At 43.2% G+C, this 19495-nt stretch overlaps 1 protein-coding gene across 1 annotated transcript in view; it reads right to left on the minus strand.

Moving 5' to 3' along the window:
• Positions 1-19495, minus strand: part of PRPF4 (pre-mRNA splicing tri-snRNP complex factor PRPF4) — a 114608-nt gene that overhangs the window by 29693 nt on the left and 65420 nt on the right. The window contains exons 6-9 of the mRNA XM_085610308.1: positions 12904-12997; positions 12429-12523; positions 8060-8118; positions 2980-3103 (exon numbers count right to left, since the gene is read on the minus strand). Of these exons, the coding sequence (XP_085466434.1) occupies positions 2980-3103; positions 8060-8118; positions 12429-12523; positions 12904-12997 (372 nt within the window). The remainder of the gene's footprint in view (positions 1-2979; positions 3104-8059; positions 8119-12428; positions 12524-12903; positions 12998-19495) is intronic.

The following is a 19495-nucleotide window of genomic DNA, read 5'->3' on the forward strand; positions in this document are numbered from 1 at the left end:
AGGACTGCTACTTTAGGAAGGCTGAAGACAGTGCAAAGTCTTCAGACTGCATTGTTTTGATATTTTGGATAGCCTGCCTGGAGCCAGCAGGGTACACAACGGTTGTGTCTGCACTCTAGCCAGAAAAAGAAATTTGAAATGGCATCGCACTTGTCACACCAGTTCCCAGACTTTAGACAGTGGATCCACAGCACGTCTAGAAAATCAGTGTAAATGCGAAACCAAAACTATTCCACTTTCTTCCAGTTGCATGTTTTTCTTGCGCAAGGAAGGTAGTGCTCTTTAGAGAACTCAAAGAGTTTCGGAGATCCAGGGATGAAGTGTGCATGACAGCCTCTCTCCCAGAGGTAAGAGGACAACATCACCTAATGTCGGCAAAATCTGCTGGAGAATCTAGGAGTCTGCCTAGTACCTATAAACCAGACTGTGCGCTCAAAAAGGGACGAAATGTTCCTGTCCCTGCAGGAGGAGCGACTGTACAGGAGGAGAAGCTCAGGGTGTTACCGGCATGCTGAGCATGCAGAAGAGCCGATTTCTTCCAGGAACGTAACAGATGCCAACCCGAACTGGGAGGACCATCTGGCCTCCCTGTGTGGTTCACATGGCAAACTGCATGAAGTAATAAATCCCGGGTTACTGCATGCTGCCCAGAATTACTGAAATGAGACCAGAGAGACAAGTTATTTTGCTGCCCAGCAAGACAGCCGCAGCTGAATACACCTCTCCCTCCCAAAAGGCATCAGGCCACACCTGCCAAGGTCCACCATGCTGCTTGTTCACAGTGGCAAGATCAGAGAGGCGGGGCCACCATGATCCTGTGCCTGATGAGGAGGAGGCTAGCTGTGTGAGTGCAAGGAGTGCACCAGCAACATCTTACCTGAGCCGCTTCACAGCAAACACAGGGCCTGAAGTCAAAAATTGAGAGACTGTGCATTGTACTTGAAGTGATAAGACTGCATGTTATGGAGAGTAACCTGGCCAGTGTGAACTCTTGCTCAAGAGTCAAACCGAGGCCCACAGATCTTCGTGTAGCTGGATCCCCATTTACTGAGGGTATTATTTTGTGGAATAAGGTCTCTCCTGGCCTCCTTAAAGGAATCCATTAGAAGCCCCTGAAAGTTAAAGCCCCTAAAGATATCGCATGCACAAGCCCAAGCACCTCCAAGCCATTAAGCACTGTTCATGCCCTTCCAGTCACCTTCAAGACTACTGCTTTCAAGGAACCCCAGATCCTGAAGTCCTCTGCACAGAATGGACGAAGGTAAGGACATAACCAGCATTAGTCTATTCAGATCAGGAAAGGCCTTGTTTAACTGCAACTACAGTGATCACCTGCAAGGTGACTACGTATCATGTGCCTCACCGAGTGTCCCACACTACCCATGTCCACAATCACAGGCAGGCCACACCAGCACTCATACCACATCCTCACAACAAAGTGATCAAACCTCATACACATCCCACAAACCATCATGAACCCACAAATTGCCAAACACACACCAACTCATGTTTATTAAGCACATTCTGTAGTACGTCATGATTTAGACATGGCAGGACTTACAACCTATCAAACTAAATGCACTCTTTGTCACAGGAAACATGGCTCATCCCTACATCCTCAAGCATCCTATCTGTCCTTATTTCCATATGTACAGCATTCAAAATGCAGACTGTGCACAGAAGATTCACACTGTCCTTCCACAAGTCCTACTGGTCCTGCAGAGAAGGAAAACATGACACTAAGATCCATGGAGCATCATGCCACTTCCCGATTTCAGCAACCTTATCTATAGGCCTCGACGACTAAACTAAGACTTCACAGACTGATTTGCAGGCCTTTTCACGATCTCAGCCATCAAACATGCCCATAGCACCATCCTGAGTAACTTCAGCCTCCTAGACAATCAAGCATGAAGCAAGCCAGCCCCACCATTGTCTAAGACTGCTTTCGGCCTATGCTTCATTTGGCAGGATATAATGGTCTTGCCCATTGTTGTACCAGCAATGACAGTCACTTACCCATGCTCTGCTGACAGCCATCTCAGACTGTTCTTAAAGCAGAGGTACAGTTAAACATTGTACTAGGCCTTACTTTGTTACAGTTGATTTTGGAATGTTTCTCCCCTTGGCCCAGGATATACTTACCGTAAAAGCACACCGGCCACTCAACACCAACCCCACAAGCATTTCTTGACCACCCAGCAAAGAAGTGCATGCTGGGAAAAGGAACACAAATAGAGAGGCAGGGGGAGTGAGAAATCTTACCAGAAGGCAGGCCAAATGTTCCCACTCTAACCAGAAAGTGGTGTATTAACCAACCATCATAATGTATGTTCACACCGAATTTGCGCATGTGTATTTGGTGAACAAACAAAGCATGGAGTAAATGTGCAAACAGCAAGAAAAATAGCTAACACCCCCCATGACTGAAGAAGTGTAAGGAATAGAATTTCTCCCTCCAGAAAATTTTTCAGAAAACAAATACAAAAAAAATCCATGCATTTATGGACATGTCGAAATTAGTCACCTTCAGTGGCTTGCACACAAAGCGGACAACCCATAGGATTGGGCAGTAGGAGAATGCGAGGAAATCTAGGATTTACTCCAACATAAATAGGTACTGCTAGGTATTTTTGCAAATCGCCTAAAATATGGAAATCTACTCTAAAACCCTAGGAGAACTTAACTGACTGTGCTTAAAGCTAGCACACTACCTACTGGCACGAGTCTTAGCGATCTAGCAAGAGGCCACAACAAGGGGTAAAATTCTTAAAGCACATTTAGTAATGTCAGATTAGATCAGCATGTTTACCACCTTAGCTACCCAAAATAATGCACTGCTTCTCCGAGCTCGCAGCAGCAAGCGGGGTTGGTAGCAAAACATGTCAAAATGTCCGAAAATATACGAGGAATCATCAACTTGTAAATTCAGGATATAACAGCAACTGATAACTATAAAGAGTTGAAAGAAAGACAAACCTTTCCAAGTTCCAGAGTTTGACCGAGCCATCAGCTGCACACGATGCCAAATTCACATCTTTCTTTTCCAGGGAAATAGTGGCTTTCGGATGAAACACAATCGCTCCAACGTTTGTGGTGTGACCTTTACAAGGATGGAAATCATTATGGTTCATCCTCGCTTGGTTTCAAATTTGTTAAGTGAAAAGGTTAGAAACTTAATTTCAATCAAAGCATGTTTCTGGCTGCCCCATCCTCCCAGGTCATAGTCCAAGGCCAATTCCATCCAATTCAAAACACATTATCCCCATCAGACAACTGTCCCATTACTTGGGAACATACATTTGCATTGTACTTTTATGACTGTCAAAGACAATCGAATAAAGAAATTATCTAAATGAATTGACAGACAAAATTGAAGTGAGAAAAAAAAATGTATGAAGTCCAAAAAGTGTACCTTTTCCTTAAAGTATTTCACAATCAATCACTCACCTCACCACCCCCTGACCCCCCGATTCTCTTGAAACAGAATGAATTGAACGTATATGGACGAGTGCCGAAGTGCTTTCTGAGAGACGAAACATCCACATAGAAGCTCTCTGTGCATGCAGATATTGCAGATGTCCTGAAAACTGACCACCCATCCACTGATGTCGGTGACTACACCAGTGTGCCACGTCCTGCAGGATACCGATTCAGACCGCATCATGACTGCTGCTCAACATAGAACCCCATGGGCTCAACAATGACAGCACTGGTCAAGCCCTGCCAACACAAGACTCAGCCGAGGCCCTGCGTAACAAAGTAGGCACCAGCACCTAGGCTGTTGAATTTTCCTAATTAAACATAATAACCCACTGAATTGATTCCCTAAGTCAGAAAGCTCATTCCCACTCTCCTCTATGACAATTAATCTTCCCCTTTTTCTCAGACTTTGTAGAAAACGTGGTCGACAGATGTGTGGTGAAATAGAGGAGGTGAGGTGCGAGGGAGCAGAAAAGAGGCACGCCAGGAGAAAGGTGAGTCAGAGGAGAGCGGAGACAAGGCAGGAGAGAGAAAATAAGGAGAAACACAGAAAAGGAAAATGGGGAGGACGCAGAAACCAGGCAACCATCTCTATACCAAAGTACCCGACTGAGCAAAATGAGGTCATCCTGGGCAAATAGCAGGCCTACCAAATGTCATGCATCAGGCGTGACGCTAACGCATTTCAGTGTGGTGTTCCCGCATCACCGCACTGAAATGCATGGTCACGCATTTTGCCACTGACCGGCACTCTGCTGACAGCGCTGAAACTGGCTGCCTACACCAGCCTGGTGCTACCGCGCGCCGGCACCTCTGACACCTGTGTGCCCAGCCTGGGCCGTAGCAGACTTCACTTGCGGCTGCCAGCAGGCTCAGAAACAGATAAAGTTCATGGTGCTCGCAGCTCGCTCTGCTACAATGTTACAATCTCTGCCCTGCTGCCACCCTGCATTGAAATTACCGCCCGCTGCGCCGCGCCCGCGGCTGTCACACACACGGAGTCTCTGACTGGCCAATACAAGACCTCCGGACGGGGCCTGCCCTCAGAGTCTTTGCCCCAATGCCACATACAGGCTGTGGCACCTTGGGGGGGGGGGGGGGGGGGGAAGAAGGGAATGTGACCTGCGGTCGCGGGTCCCTCTCAGTGAGTCTAAGAGAGTCAGAGTGCGCTGCTGCCTGCGCAGCCAGGGGCAATCATTTATTATAATATATAAATTAACCCGGTGTTGGTCTTGGACCGGCGCCGGCGACCACCTGAGGTGACTCTCTGAGACTCTCTCAGCCTGGTCAGCATGATCATAATGGCCACGCGGCATCAACGTAAGAGGTATCATGATCCATGATTGGGTGCTCAGGCGACCGCCGACAAGCTGGACCCCCCGGCGCTCAGAGAGACAGTGCCTCCTGCAGACTGGACTGGCGCCGTCTCACTCAGCACAACTTGCCGCCCACCGCTAACAGGTAAACTGAAATAATGATCCTTCATTACATCAGCGAGCAGCTATCTATTTAAATCAGTCTGGACTATAGGTCACTTTTGTTAGTTGAAGGGGATAGATATATATATATATATATTCACTGAAAAAACCATAGGTTTCACACATGTTATAGTTAGCTGGACATTTTACTGATAAAAAACCAATGAAATTCCCCCGTTATAGTTACTGTAGGCAACTATAACTCACGCGACCGTAATCCTCTGCTGATGCTAATACTGTATTTAGACACTTATTTGCCCATGTCTTCTTCTAATAAATTTTAGCTATACATATATTACAAATATTTTTTTTCCATAAAGACACATATGTCATCAGCAGAGGATTACGGTCGCGTGAGTTATAGTTGCCTACAGTAACTATAACGGGGGAATTTCATTGGTTTTTTATCAGTAAAATGTCCAGCTAACTATAACATGTGTGAAACCTATGGTTTTTTCAGTGAATTTGCAAGGTTTTTTAAATGCTAATTCCTAACTATAACGTGTGTGAAACCTATGGTTTTTTCAGTGAATTTGTACGGTTTTTTAAATGCTAAGTTACTTTACGCCATTTGTGGCGTGTGCGCCCACTTAACGCAGTTCGTTCCGTGCGCGCGCGGTGTGCTTCGCGCACCGCGTGCCCACGTTACGCTAGATGGGCCATGAACGCACGATGCGCTTCGCGCACCGTGCGCACATGGAGGTCATATGATGAGCATCGTTGTGACAGGTAAAATATATGTTTTGTTTATCTATGATGAGTCATGCACAAAAGGTGCCCTTCGGGCACCTTTTGCACACGGGGTGGGGAGAATGTGGATATATTTTTTTTTTTTATTATTATTTCTTACCGTACGCGTACGGTAAGCGTAATCGGCGAAATTTTCGAAAAAATTAAAATTGCCTTTTTTCACTTGGGGGATCGTTGGGGACTCCCTCGACATGGCTAGGTGCTTGGGAGCTGTGTAAACAGCCCCTTTACATGATTTGCACTTTGTTTTTCAACCCCCTGTCAGAGTGCGAGAGAGAAAATGGCGGCCGCCGCTTCCTGGTTTCGACCGATTCGAATGTTTACTAAGATCTAAGGGCCAATCAGAATCTCGCTCGCGCACGCCACCGTAAGCTGGCTCAGATATATATATTGATTTAAAGGCTATTTTCTCAGAATCTACTGAACAGATTTACACCAAACCTACAAAAGGCACTTCCTTGACCTGAGGACTACCTCTCTGCCAAATTTCAAGTAATTCTGTTCAGCCGTTCGGGCTGTAGCTGTGTCTAAAGGTCCTATGGAAAAATGCATGGGAAAAACGCGTTTTGGGACCCCCCTTTTATCTCAGCCCCCGCTTGACGAATCCCCCCGAGACTTTCAGGGTAGGAGCGGAGCGTAGCGCCCCACCTATTTTGAAAAATTCGCGAGGATTCGTCAACCGGCGCCAAAGTTATTCAAAATAGAATGTTGCGGATTTCCTATGGAAACGTGGTCCTAACTATAACTACCTACTGGCGACCGCCAGTAGGTAATATATATATATATCCTTATGCACCTGTCACAGCTAGCTGCAATCACTTTATAAACAGCCGGCTGCGGGGTCACACACCACCCCCTGTCCAGCCGTACGAAACACAAAAGGTGGGAGAAAAAGGAGTGACTGCCACTTGCAAAGAGAGCACAGCCCCAGTATAGACTCGTGACCACAGTGGCCTTCGAGGGACAACCACAGTACAGGTATTGGTCACCTCCCATCACACTAATTTAGGGTTGCCACTTGGTGTTTTTTACGGGCATGGTATGTATTTTTAAAAGACCGCTAAGCAACTAGTGAGTCCACTCACTATGGTACAAGCTGCTAAGAAGTCTGCCATCTTCAAGTCAGGCTGGCAACGTCACAGATTCACTTGTCATCATATCGTTTACATATGGTGTTGCAAAAATGTGATGTAAACCTCTGCCTTTTAAACGATAAGCAGAAAGACTTGACGTTTAGTCGTGACTACCTGTTTATGAGCGATAACTTCCTATGTGAACTCCGAATTTTTAGTGTAAGCCCAGCGTACAGGTCATCTTCGTGTGAATTGTTTTCAGCCCAGTTATGATTGACAGCACTAAAATCTCACGGTGCCCAGTAAGGATTTACATCGGCATTGCCACAGTGTCGGCCTTAAGCAGATATCTGTGTTGTATTCCTTTCTGGCATTTACTTGCCTTCTATTTGGTCGGGTGGGTGGAGGCACAAATGACAGCTTTAATGCCGCCTGGAGTTGTCAAATAACGACTTAACTGCAAAATGAAAGCAACAGTTTGGTGGGACTCTGAACTGGTCAGTTAAATCAGCCGAGTAGATCCGTTTTGGAGGCCCTCTGTAGCGCTAGCAACTCTGGTACCGATTCTCTATTTATACATGCCTACTAAACTGTTTATTTGAACATTCTGGTAACTTTTTCGACAAACCAGGCTCCATTAATTGCTGCTGCCGCCCGGCGCTGGCTGAGTAAAATTATAGGAAGACTGATGCCTGTCTTCGACCTCCTGACCTCGACACACAAGCGCATGTTACTGCGATTCGATTACTGGTGCTTTGCAGCAGTTTTAAAATCTTCTTTGGCCTCATCATTGCTCAAATTCGTGTAATTTCTGATATTTGTTATGCGCCTTTATTGCTTGATTTTGCTCGTGAGAAAGTGTCACTCATAGTTGTTGAAATGTCACTCCTATATAGACCGACATTATGAAAATGTCACACATGGCAATCTAAAACCTTGGAAGCTATGAAATAGCTTTACCTCATTTAACCCAGAGGTCGATAAGTCATGGTTTATCCGATCCTGCAAAAGAATGCCTTCCAGAAGCAGCATTGCAGTTTTCAGAGAGCCTTGGGTGCATTACAACAGTTGTGGTCATTACAGAAGTAAAATACCTAGCACTCTCTGTAGACTTCATGGAAGCCCTGGCAAAGCAAGTTGCATGCAGAGCCCTCTTTTACGGGGCTGGGTCAATTCAGACAACACATCTATCAACTGCCAGGCTTAGGGGGAACTTACAAACCATCCCCACAACTGAGCACCACAAATAAAAGGAAGTGAACAAGACTAGCATACCTCTCAGTGTCTGAAGTAGGCTGCAATCGGGGACAGACCACAGCTTGCAAAGTCCACTCCTGTAAGAAAAGAAAAGGTAAAGACCTTATCATACACAAGCAGTCCAACCCTGCATCCCTCAACATCAGTATTATGCCCAAAGATACAGAAGATGCACTAACATATTTATCTGCCCTTTCATTTGTATGTTCACCCAAAACTTGCTAGACAGCAATCCTGAACCTACGCTGATGTGAATGTATCATTCTCTGCAAGATGATGTATGGTGTGTGGAAACTGTTCAAACACTCACCCCAATCAAGAGATCTAGATTAAATCCATTGTTCTTTTGCTCACCATGCCACCCTAGTTTGGACCCAGCCACATGCATATCAGTCTTGACCCTCAGGGTCTCTTGCTCGCTGCGCCACTGGATTCAAGCTAACCTGACTGATGAGGGGCGATACCCCAACACCGGTCCCAGGAGGCTTGTATATCTGTTGTCCTCACTAACTAGAGCTAAAGACAATCATGCATGTTCGGGCTCATGACACTACCGGGTAGCAGCGGAGGAAAAAAAAAAGCAAAAAAAAAGCAAAAGTTTCACCCTGGTACACGAAGGACCTAATTATTTTATACACATAAGAAATACGCAGCTTTAAAATGCTCTGGAGCTTGTCTCTCACTTCCATTTGTATATGTCTCTTCCACACCAATGTTGTAAACAGACCTATAGGATAGGATAGGATGGATGGCGGGTGCGTTTTCTAGATAAAGGGTGGGGTTGTAAGTGTATTAACGGAAGAGTCACTGTGATTAATAAATTGCACTTATTCTTATATTTTGGCCCCCACTTATATACTAATGGGAATACTTTTATGCTCCCAAAATGAAGGTGATAACTTATCAACAAAAAGACAAGGCATCAAACTAAATGTAGCCCAAAGCACGGGGACACAAAGCTCAGCATCAATCTGGGACGAATGCTCAAATTGTAACATTTACTAAAGGCAGTGAACTGAAGCCCAAGAGGTTGCTTCACAGGTTCTCTCTAAAAGCATGATATTGACACTGCACTGCCTTTGACTTTATGTTCATTAACTGTCCTGTTGAGTAAAATCCCAAACTGTGTTTGACTCCAGAATACAAAAGATGACCCAGTAACAGAAGCTTTAGAGACCTCACACTTGGCTATATTCGATAGTCAACAGATTTTGAACAATGAAGATAAAATGTTATGATACTTCTAACATGCACACATTGTGTGTGGAGGGTCTGTGTAGCATCCGAATATGGATCCAGGAATTAGGTCTACGAGGAAATACCATGATTTATTGAGGATTATTCCCGACCACGGGAAGACCCAGAAAAGAACCAGCAGACTGAAGATCTATGTGGAGCACGTTGCAAGGAACCAAGACAATCAGGTGATCCTGCAGCCCATATGACATGAGAGAATGAGTAAGATAAATACCACATACCAACAATTCCTGAAGAAATGTAGTGCTGCAGAAATGCTTTCCTGTATTTAAACTGGTGAGCCTGGATTGCCCTCAAACATTGCTGTAAGGTACTCTTACGATGCCCATGTCTGCACCTTCCCAGGGCCAGAGGAGCCAAGCAGTTTTTCACCTTCATACCACTGGTGTGGGATCAGGTTAATTTGGTTGAAAATGGATATACTGATTGGGGAACAGTCTTAAAATCACCCTAGCCCATATGTTCTGTAAAATATTGTTGTTAGAAGTCACAGTAGGTCTCTAACCCTAAAGTCTAGTAAAGAATTGCGATCCAGTGGGTGGTCCCGATCCTGTGGGCGCCCAGGCCAAAAAACAAGGAACTAGGGGCAGCTCAGACCTGGAACCCTAATATTTTGTAACCCTAATCCTCCCTCACCTACCCTGTGGGACTTCACTTGGGTGCTAAACCACATCTGGCATCATTCAAGAGATTAAGTCCGGCTGTTTCCTTAGTGGCTCTAAACTATGCTCCCTTTAGACACTGGTTTCCCTTTCCCAGTAGGCAAATAGGCAATGGAACTGGGGAGAGACTCTTGACTCTACTAAAACTTCTCATTGACTTTTCTTGGGTGGGACATTTAAGGCGATGGTTTTTAGTGCACCGGTTTGGTTTCTTTTTTTGCTAGAAACTCAGCAGCTGAGTCTTCTGCCCATCACCTTGTTCAATATCGAGCTATAGACGAGGACCATTAACCTCTTCTGTGCCCATGACAAGATAGTCTCGTCATGGAGCACGGTCGCGCTGTGCCCATGACGAGACTATCTCGTCATGAACCCCACCCAGTAATGTAACGCCCGGCACAGGCGGGGGAAAGGGCGTGGCACAGAAGGGGTTAAATAGCAAGATTTCCTTCATCTGGAATGCTGACTGAAACTTTGTTTACCAACATTACAATAAACGAGACAAGACTCGACATCCTAGCATAACACTGGTTGTAGAGGCATTAAAAATACAGTGGTTAACACGATAAAAACGTGTTGGTTTTATCTCAATATAAGATGCCCACACATTCTGGTTTTCTTCTTGTATCATTGCAACTCTCCTTTTTATTTAAAGGTACTTAAAAGTCCTATTCCTCTTTCAAGATCTCAGTGGCAGGGCATAGAGTTTAAGGAGTATTATGTACTGTCATGCTGAATCAGAGCTTTTAAATACGGGCATCTCGAGACTAAACATCACCTTCACTACTTCTGGAGCGTTAAGTCCCCAACAAGAGCAGCTTGGTTATGCAAAGCATTCAACAGTACTGGGGCAGCAGTGTGAAATAGCAGTACCCTCAGAGGACACTGCCCCATTACTAATGTGCTCCCAAAAACCCCAAGAAAATGCCTCACATTCCGTTAAAGACGGGCATGACGGTTAGTAATTTCCTTGTACATAGGAAAATCCATATGAGGTACATCAGAAAAGCAAGATTTTTTTTGGTGTGGCTCTAATAATGTAAAAGCGATGAGAAACGTAGTCTTCCACATTGCTGTTATAATGTGGCTGGGAGTCAAGGGTTCAAATGACTTACCAGCAAGTACAGATAATAGATGTTCACATTCTAAACTTGAAAAGACCTGCGAGCGTAAAGTAAGATGGGATCTTAGGCGCCTTAATGAAACTAGAACACTTGCTTTGTACTGGCGCTAGGTTGATCGTTTACTGTCCACTGGCAGAATGTTAATAAAATCCCCAAGACCTCAATACCAGAGGCGTTTTCATAACGAACCAGGTGGAAAAGAGCAATGATGGCGGGCTGGCTGGTGGAATAGAAAAATTAGATGGATCTCCTCTTTTTCAGAGCAAAAAAAAATATTCTTTCACAAGCTCTAGGAAATGCACGAATCTGAATAGGTTAGGCCACCTGGGAGCCAGCACAACTTTGACACGATTCCTAAATCTTGAACCACAATGGGAAAAATTGGCCCTGGAAGTAAGAAATACGCAAATAGTTCTTCTCCGTCTGATCAGAGAGGGTCTTCAGAAAGGAGGCAAAAATATTGCATTTCGTGTTGGTCCTGTAGATGAAGGGATCTATTTTGAATGGCCCTAAGAAAAGAATAAGCTTTTGCCAGTACTGCTGTTTAGCTTCCACTGACGAGGGGCATATGTGAGCATTGGTGAGCCTGTTCACTAAAGTGTTCTGTACATTTTCTACATGGGTTGGAAATGGATGGTTGTCCACAATTGATGATAGAATAAGTTTCCATGCAGTGGTAAACTGTCATTCCTAAACATGGTGATAGGCTAATTTAAGCAGGACCTAGGTTGTCTGTTTAGAGTACATCAACGTTCCAGTACATTCTTTCCATCAACTAGCCAGAAGGGCTACTTGAAAATGCTCCTTTCCTATCCATGTTTACAAACTGCAGTTGCCCAACAGCATATGGCTTTTGATTGAGAGAAAAAGCTAGTGGAACAGTTTGCAAATGAAGCCAATGTTTTTAGCCACTTTCTCCATAGGAAAGGAAAATGAAGAGGCAAAACCATTTTTCGAGTTCAGCTCTCCACAGGACATAGGTAGTGACAAAGGCAGTCTATGAAAGTGGGAAAGATTAGACAAACATCACCTAATACGTATACAAATAATTTCCACATTCAAAACATTCTCCTGCAGAGTAATGGGCAATTTTGGATAGACCTATCTGACAGCACAGAAAACAACATGAGTGATCACTGGAAGCCATATTGCTGCGAGCTGGGAATGCAAAACAAACCAGAGATCCATCACAGAACAACATTTACAGGCATCTGAACAGACGGCACGAACACTAGAACAGACAGCACTCGCACAACTGCAATGACCAGTGGCAGCCACACCTGCACCGATTATGGTGAAACCAACAATTATGCATTCACCAGCAATTGGAAGAAGAAAACTCACCAGCATGAGGTCGCTAAAAGCTTGGAGTTGGGACTAAAGTGGCAATAAGATATTGGCCGGTCATCTCCAATCTGACTACAGAAGTTACTCAAAGACTGAAACAGAAAGGTAACAAAAAGGTCCGCATCAGTCAAACAGAGCCTGCAAATTCACAAAAATAATGTCAACCCTAACGTTATAACTGGGCTTTTTTTTTTAGATAATGAACTTGAAAGATATGTTTTAGCTTCCATTCACAAACGATATGAAGCTGCGTTCGCTGAAAGGAGGGAAGGCGGACAAGACAGGCTTCTGCAAAAGGCTGGCTCTAAGAGGTTAAGGTGCATCAGGAAACGAAATAGAAAAGGCTATAGAACATGGAACCAATGAAAAGAAAGCTCCAAATGTGAAAGAACGATAAAAGTACTGAAAGAGAGCAGCCCCTGAATGCCATACTCTTAGTTTCCAATAGACAAAGCAAGCAAATGCCATTCACCCGCAGAGTCTTGTGCTGTTCAGCCTTCAGCGATGCCTTCGTTGCTTCTGGAAGCTCCTTAAAGTTGCGTGCTTCTTCTAAGCGTTTTACAGCCCTGTTTCAAAACATAATGCAAGAAAGACAGTGAAGTTTCTCCTGCTAGTTATTTTTATCATCCTCATCATACCCAGCACCAACATTCCTCAACAGATTAAGAAACCTATCACTTTACTATTTGCAGATTCTGAAAGCTGATATTTTAATTAATCCATAATTTCCCAGCATTGCTCCGACATACACCCTGACCCCCACAATCCCTTCCCACCCATCCATCACATGCAGAACACTGGTTGTAATACTCGCTTCTGCGACTCCTTCGTGAATAGCAATCTCACTTTTTGTAACTTTTACACAGTTGCAAGAGAACCCCTCGTTAAACACCTGCACTTGCATAAACCCTGTGGCATTAACAGTGCTAAACCAACATTCGTTTAGAACAACTGCCACTCCAGGCTGCTCTGAAATAATGTGTATCTCCAGAAAACAGTTTTTTATAAAACAAAATGGTTTCAGGAATTGTGGAAATGTTCAGAATGGAGAGGGAACTATTCATTGTCAAGGAACAGTACCAGCTAAATACATTCTTTCAAAATATTTCCACATATGAGACAAAGCAAAAACAGTAATATGAACTCAAAAAATAAAGTCTAGACAGACTAAAATGAGACACTGGATATTAGTTACCCCAAATGCAACTGCCATTAGGGGTTGCAAAGATGAATCTTTCTACACAGACTAAAAAAAAAATCTGACAAAAAACAACCCACTGCTGCGTCGGTTAAAGGAGACTGGAAAGATCAATGAACAAAAAGCAGATTTTGTTCACCATTTCAGTCAGGTACTGAATGATATTACAGACACTTGGCCGGTCTGGTCACGTGACCCACAAACGGCAAGACTTTGCCAGAAATTGGATGCGGCCTATTAATTTAAGATGAACAATTACACTTTGAAAGCAAACTAGTTTTGGTTCTGGTCGCAGTCAAGAAATCTCAAACCAACTCAGTAGAACATGATATACTTATCAAGAACCAATATTATAAGCAGGGCCACTGAAATTATACAATTGTGCGGCCACGATGATTTCCGCATAATTATACATTTGCCGCATATGCCACATAATCCATCCTCTGCTGCATAATCTGCAGATATTATCCCCCACAAAATTGTGTTTCTAGCTCAAACGGTTCAAAAGTTAAAAAACACGTAGCAACACGTGTTGCCGAGTGGTGGAAGGCCCTTTGCAAAGCTGAAATGGTCAATTTTCTGTTGCTTATTGCTAAATTCGGGTGTTAAATTGTTACTAATGGGGTGCAACTAATGCCCAGAGTTACCAAGTTTAACAAGCCTTTGCAATGCAATAGGTCGCGCATTTACACAAGTTTTAGCTATTGTCATTGTAAATGACAATGCTTTTTATTTAGGTTTTAAAAACCAAACCATAAATAAAAGGCATTGTCATTTACAATGCCAATAGCTGAAACTTGCGTAAATGTTAGACCTATTGAATTGCAAACGCTTGTTCATTTTTTACAGTGAATTGTCGACCATACGGCTGAAAAGATTTTCAACCATGAAGTGAGTGTAAACAATGTTATCTTACACGTCACATTTAAGGCCAGAAATTCTTTGCCTTGAATGTCTGTGTAATATTATGCTTGCACACCGCTGCTTGCTGGCAGTATGGGCTGAATCAAAAGAAGACTTTAAACATGTGCTCGCAATAATTTTCCCTCTTGTGTCCATGCTGTTGGCTCTTCCTTTATAATCATCTGGCAAATACTGCACCATCTCCTTCATCACCCGCATTGCCAATCGCCATACAAAATAAGCATTGAATCTTAATTAGCTATCCTCTATTATGCTCCGACTTCGCTACTGGGGCGGAGGACAGCAGCCCTGACCAGCAGCAGTCATTATTTACATCTGTTGCAATCGCAGCAACCGCGAGTGACGCGATTTTAACAAAAGTAATGAAAACGAAAAGAATTGGCATGCGGCCGCTTTCAATAAGCAATAACAGTGTCCACAAGGAACTTATTTAAAGTAACACATTTTCAATAAAGAGTACAATTTATATACTCATAACTGAGTCAATCATAAACAACAAGAAGGAAGAAAATTATTTCAATTTTAGTTTGAAGCAGTAACCTGGACAATTATTTACTTCAGCCGAAGTGGGATTAATTTATTTTGCGAATAACAGTTTATTCACACAAACAGTCAAAGTCACGGATTTTTGACATTATAGGCACAATGATAGAAAGTGAAAAAGTGAAGCCAGTGCAGTGATCATAGCCTTCAAAGTGAAAAATAAGTGAATAAGGATTCAAAAAAGGTCTTAAAAACAATGAGAGGCATTCAACAATAGCATGAATCTTTCTCGCTCTCTCTTAGTTTGTGTCGACGACGTTTCAACCCACATTGGATAAGGGGTCTCTTCAGGACAATTATCTGGGAACTAAAATTAGAATTGTGTAAGTGCCAATAATATATTAGGGCCATCCGTAAAGAATATTATATTGATACGGGTTACCGTTTCACTTACCTAATGGTAATGATAGTCTGGTATTTCCACAATTTTCTATGTTCAACCACTGATCAAAACAGGGTTTGGAGGAACTTAGTCAATTCGATCCAGCCTAATTAAAATATATAATACCATGTAAGTATCCTTAGACCTTCTCTCAAGATCCAATTTCTTTAACATCAAGGGATAATTAATTCCAGCCTAATACATGAAGGATCTAATTACCCAACCTATCCTAAGAGTAAGTAGGAAACAATAAGAATATAGCCTAATGCCAATGAGAACTCTCTACATTAAGCCCTCTTTCATAATATCTTGTCTACCCCGTTTTGAGTCATATATATCCTCAACCAGATGGTGTCATTAGCGATAATAGAGTCAAATAAGTAAATTGGGCGACACTCTCCATTAAGCTCTCTTTCATAATTTCTTGTCTACCCCGTTTGGAGTTATATATATCCTCAACCAGATGGTATCATTAATGATAATCGAGTGAAATAAGTAAATTAGGCGACACTCACATCTATAGTTGAATAGTCTTTTTCACTTGTCCATAATATGTTGGCAGTAGAGTGATATAACTGAAAAATAACAGCGAATTTTGAAAAAAGCTGTCTAATAGCAGTGGGGGGTCGCATAACTGAAGAATATGAGGCAAGCGGTGACTTACTTAATATGCAATATCTCCGAGCGACGATTTAAGCGTCTCCATTCATCCTGCGCGGTGCCGAGTGTACTGTGGGACTGGTAGAAATAGAAAAGGAGCCATACCCCGCGCATGCGTAAATCGAATGAAGCTAAAGGATACCAGCGGCCATCTTAAACGGTCGTGATCCATATTTTAGCATAGCTTATCAAGTGGATACTCGTCTTGAATTAAAATTACAGACAAGGTTGTGATGTAATAAAGGCAATAATATTGCTCCAAACGGGGTAGACAAGAAATTATGAAAGAGAGCTTAATGGAGAGTGTCGCCCAATTTACTTATTTGACTCTATTATCGCTAATGACACCATCTGGTTGAGGATATATACGACTCAAAACGGGGTAGACAAGATATTATGAAAGAGGGCTTAATGTAGAGAGTTCTCATTGGCATTAGGCTATATTCTTATTGTTTCCTACTTACTCTTAGGATAGGTTGGGTAATTAGATCCTTCATGTATTAGGCTGGAATTAATTATCCCTTGATGTTAAAGAAATTGGATCTTGAGAGAAGGTCTAAGGATACTTACATGGTATTATATATTTTAATTAGGCTGGATCGAATTGACTAAGTTCCTCCAAACCCTGTTTTGATCAGTGGTTGAACATAGAAAATTGTGGAAATACCAGACTATCATTACCATTAGGTAAGTGAAACGGCAACCCGTATCAATATAATATTCTTTACGGATGGCCCTAATATATTATTGGCACTTACACAATTCTAATTTTAGTTCCCAGATAATTGTCCTGAAGAGACCCCTTATCCAATGTGGGTTGAAACGTCGTCGACACAAACTAAGAGAGAGCGAGAAAGATTCATGCTATTGTTGAATGCCTCTCATTGTATTTAAGACCTTTCTTTGAATCCTTATTAACTTATTTTTCACTTTGAAGGCTATGATCACTGCACTGGGTTAACTTTTTCACTTTCTATCATTGTGCCTATAATGTCAAAAATCTGTGACTTTGACTGTTTGTGTGAATAAACTGTTATTCGCAAAATAAATTAATCCCACTTCGGCTGAAGTAAATAATTGTCCAGGTTACTGCTTCAAACTTAAATTGAAATAATTTTCTTCCTTCTTGTTGTTTATGATTGACTCAGTTATGAGTATATAAATTGTACTCTTTATTGAAAATGTGTTACTTTAAATAAGTTCCTTGTGGACACTGTTATTGCTTATTGCAAAATACCCAGTTCACAGGGACATATGGGTTGCTCTTGTGTTTGGTTATATATGCGGCCGCTTTCAGCATGCTTAAAGCGCCCGCCATTTCTTTTCGTTTTCATTACTTTTGTAACAATCGAGTCAACCGCGAGGGTGCTGCGATAGCAAAGTAAATAAATAGAAACAGTTGCTTTTTCCTCTTTCTTTATTTGTGATACAATCGCGGCACCCACGTGGTAACGCGATTGTAACAAAAGTAATGAAAAGGAAAAGAAATGGTGGGCGGCCGCTTTTAGCATGCCAAGAAATAGGAAATAAGTGATTCTGGGAGCGAGAGAAGGAGGAGGTTGGGCAGAGCAGCAAATGGCTGCAGGAGGAGAAATTAAGCGTTTCCCTCCCGTCATTGTGAAAGCTGTTTGAGAAAAGAGTGCTCGGAGGCAGTAATTAAAGCCTACTGATCAACACGACACGTAACAGGGGGTGTTGCCATGTGAGGTTACAAAATGAGACAAGGCGGTACTAAGAAGGGACTACTAAGCCTTTTGAATAACGAACATCCGCAGTCTACAGTGGACAATGACACAAGCCAATGAAAAATGTGGGTGGAGAGTGGGCGGAACTTCACATCACTAATTTAATACTACATGCCTCGCAGAGCAGCGCATGCGCACTGCCCAGGCTTGACCTAAAAATGACAAATGAAGTACTACTATTAGAAAATGTGCCACATTATGCTGCACATTTTGTCTTTTCTTGCTGCATAATTTACTAAACCCTGTTGCATAATTTGGTCCTCTCCTTCCGCATAGTTCCAGTGGCCCTGATTATATGCCAGGAATAGAACTTAAAAGCTAAATTTAGTTTTACATTAGAAACAAGGAAAAATGGCATGTAATCGAGGGCATCGCCCTACCAGACCTATGTACTTTACTACTGGACGACCTGCCTGTTGGTGGATAATGATTGGTCCTATACAGATCAGCGGGAGCCAGCCTTGATGGCCGACAGAAGGGCACTGGGACTACACTATACTCAATGGTTCCATGGTGTGCCACCGGGGGGGGGGGGGGGGGGGGGGGGGGGAGAGAGAGATGGGTTTGGGTCTGGCAACCCTCCTGGAGCGGACGCCTACAGTGGCCCAGACCTGGAAAAGTGCAACAGCAGGCTGGTCTTGGTGGGCAGACTGACACTAGAAACAACGGGCAGACTGACACTGGAAACAACGCTGTGGGACCGGAATGCGTTGGTGGAGCTACATGTGGTGTTGGAGATCCGGCAATGGTGCAAGACTTGTATCTTTAAGGTGGGAGACCTTTGGGGAGATACGGGTGGCTGACGTTTGCAGACCTGCAGAGTCACTTTCACATGCTAGGAGGCCAATTTCTCCGGTACCTACAGAGTAGGCCTATACTAACAAAATTAATCACCCAGCCTGAGGACCTGGAAGACAATAACTCACTGGAATACGGGTTACTGGGTGCTCCATTTCATAAACAAGCAATATACCAGCTGTACTCCACAAATTTCACCAACAGACAGGCACCACTACAGAAGCTACCAGATAAATGGGAGGGAGACTTGGGCAGACTAGAGGATGATGAATGAGGGGTGGCGTGTAGATATCCAAGAGAGTGTAGAAACAACCAGAGAGTAAGGAAAAAGTTAACTTGTCCTTTTCACTGCGTAGCATATGAATAAACAAAGTGGACAAGTCCTTTTATGAGGTTGTTTGTGGTCAAAAGGTCCTGGCCACAACCTTCAAAAGAAAGGAGTGCTAACAACCGAAGGTAGTTTTTAGGAAACCCCTCACCCACCTACCTGGTAGGTGGCATGCTTCATCATCTCCTAATGCAATCCAGCTGTGCTTCGACGCCTGAGTTACAGCGGAGCAGGTTGTTTGTGTAGGAAAGTGAAGTGATAGGTGAAGTGCGGTTAGGAGTTAAAAATGTCTCTAGGGATACCCTTGTAAAAGTTTTAATGAAAGGGTCCTAGGACAGAAGTAAAAACAACATCGGGATCTGCATGAGGTATTGTATGTACCTCGGTATCCCTTTAAGATATTAGGTCTACTAGTTTCAGCCTTTAGGTTAGATCATGATGCTTTCGTCAGGACCAAATTAAAGTGAATGACCAAAAAGGAGAAAA

This window comes from Triturus cristatus, chromosome 1_2, assembly GCF_964204655.1.
Source record: "Triturus cristatus chromosome 1_2, aTriCri1.1, whole genome shotgun sequence".
Taxonomy (NCBI): Eukaryota; Metazoa; Chordata; class Amphibia; order Caudata; family Salamandridae; genus Triturus; species Triturus cristatus.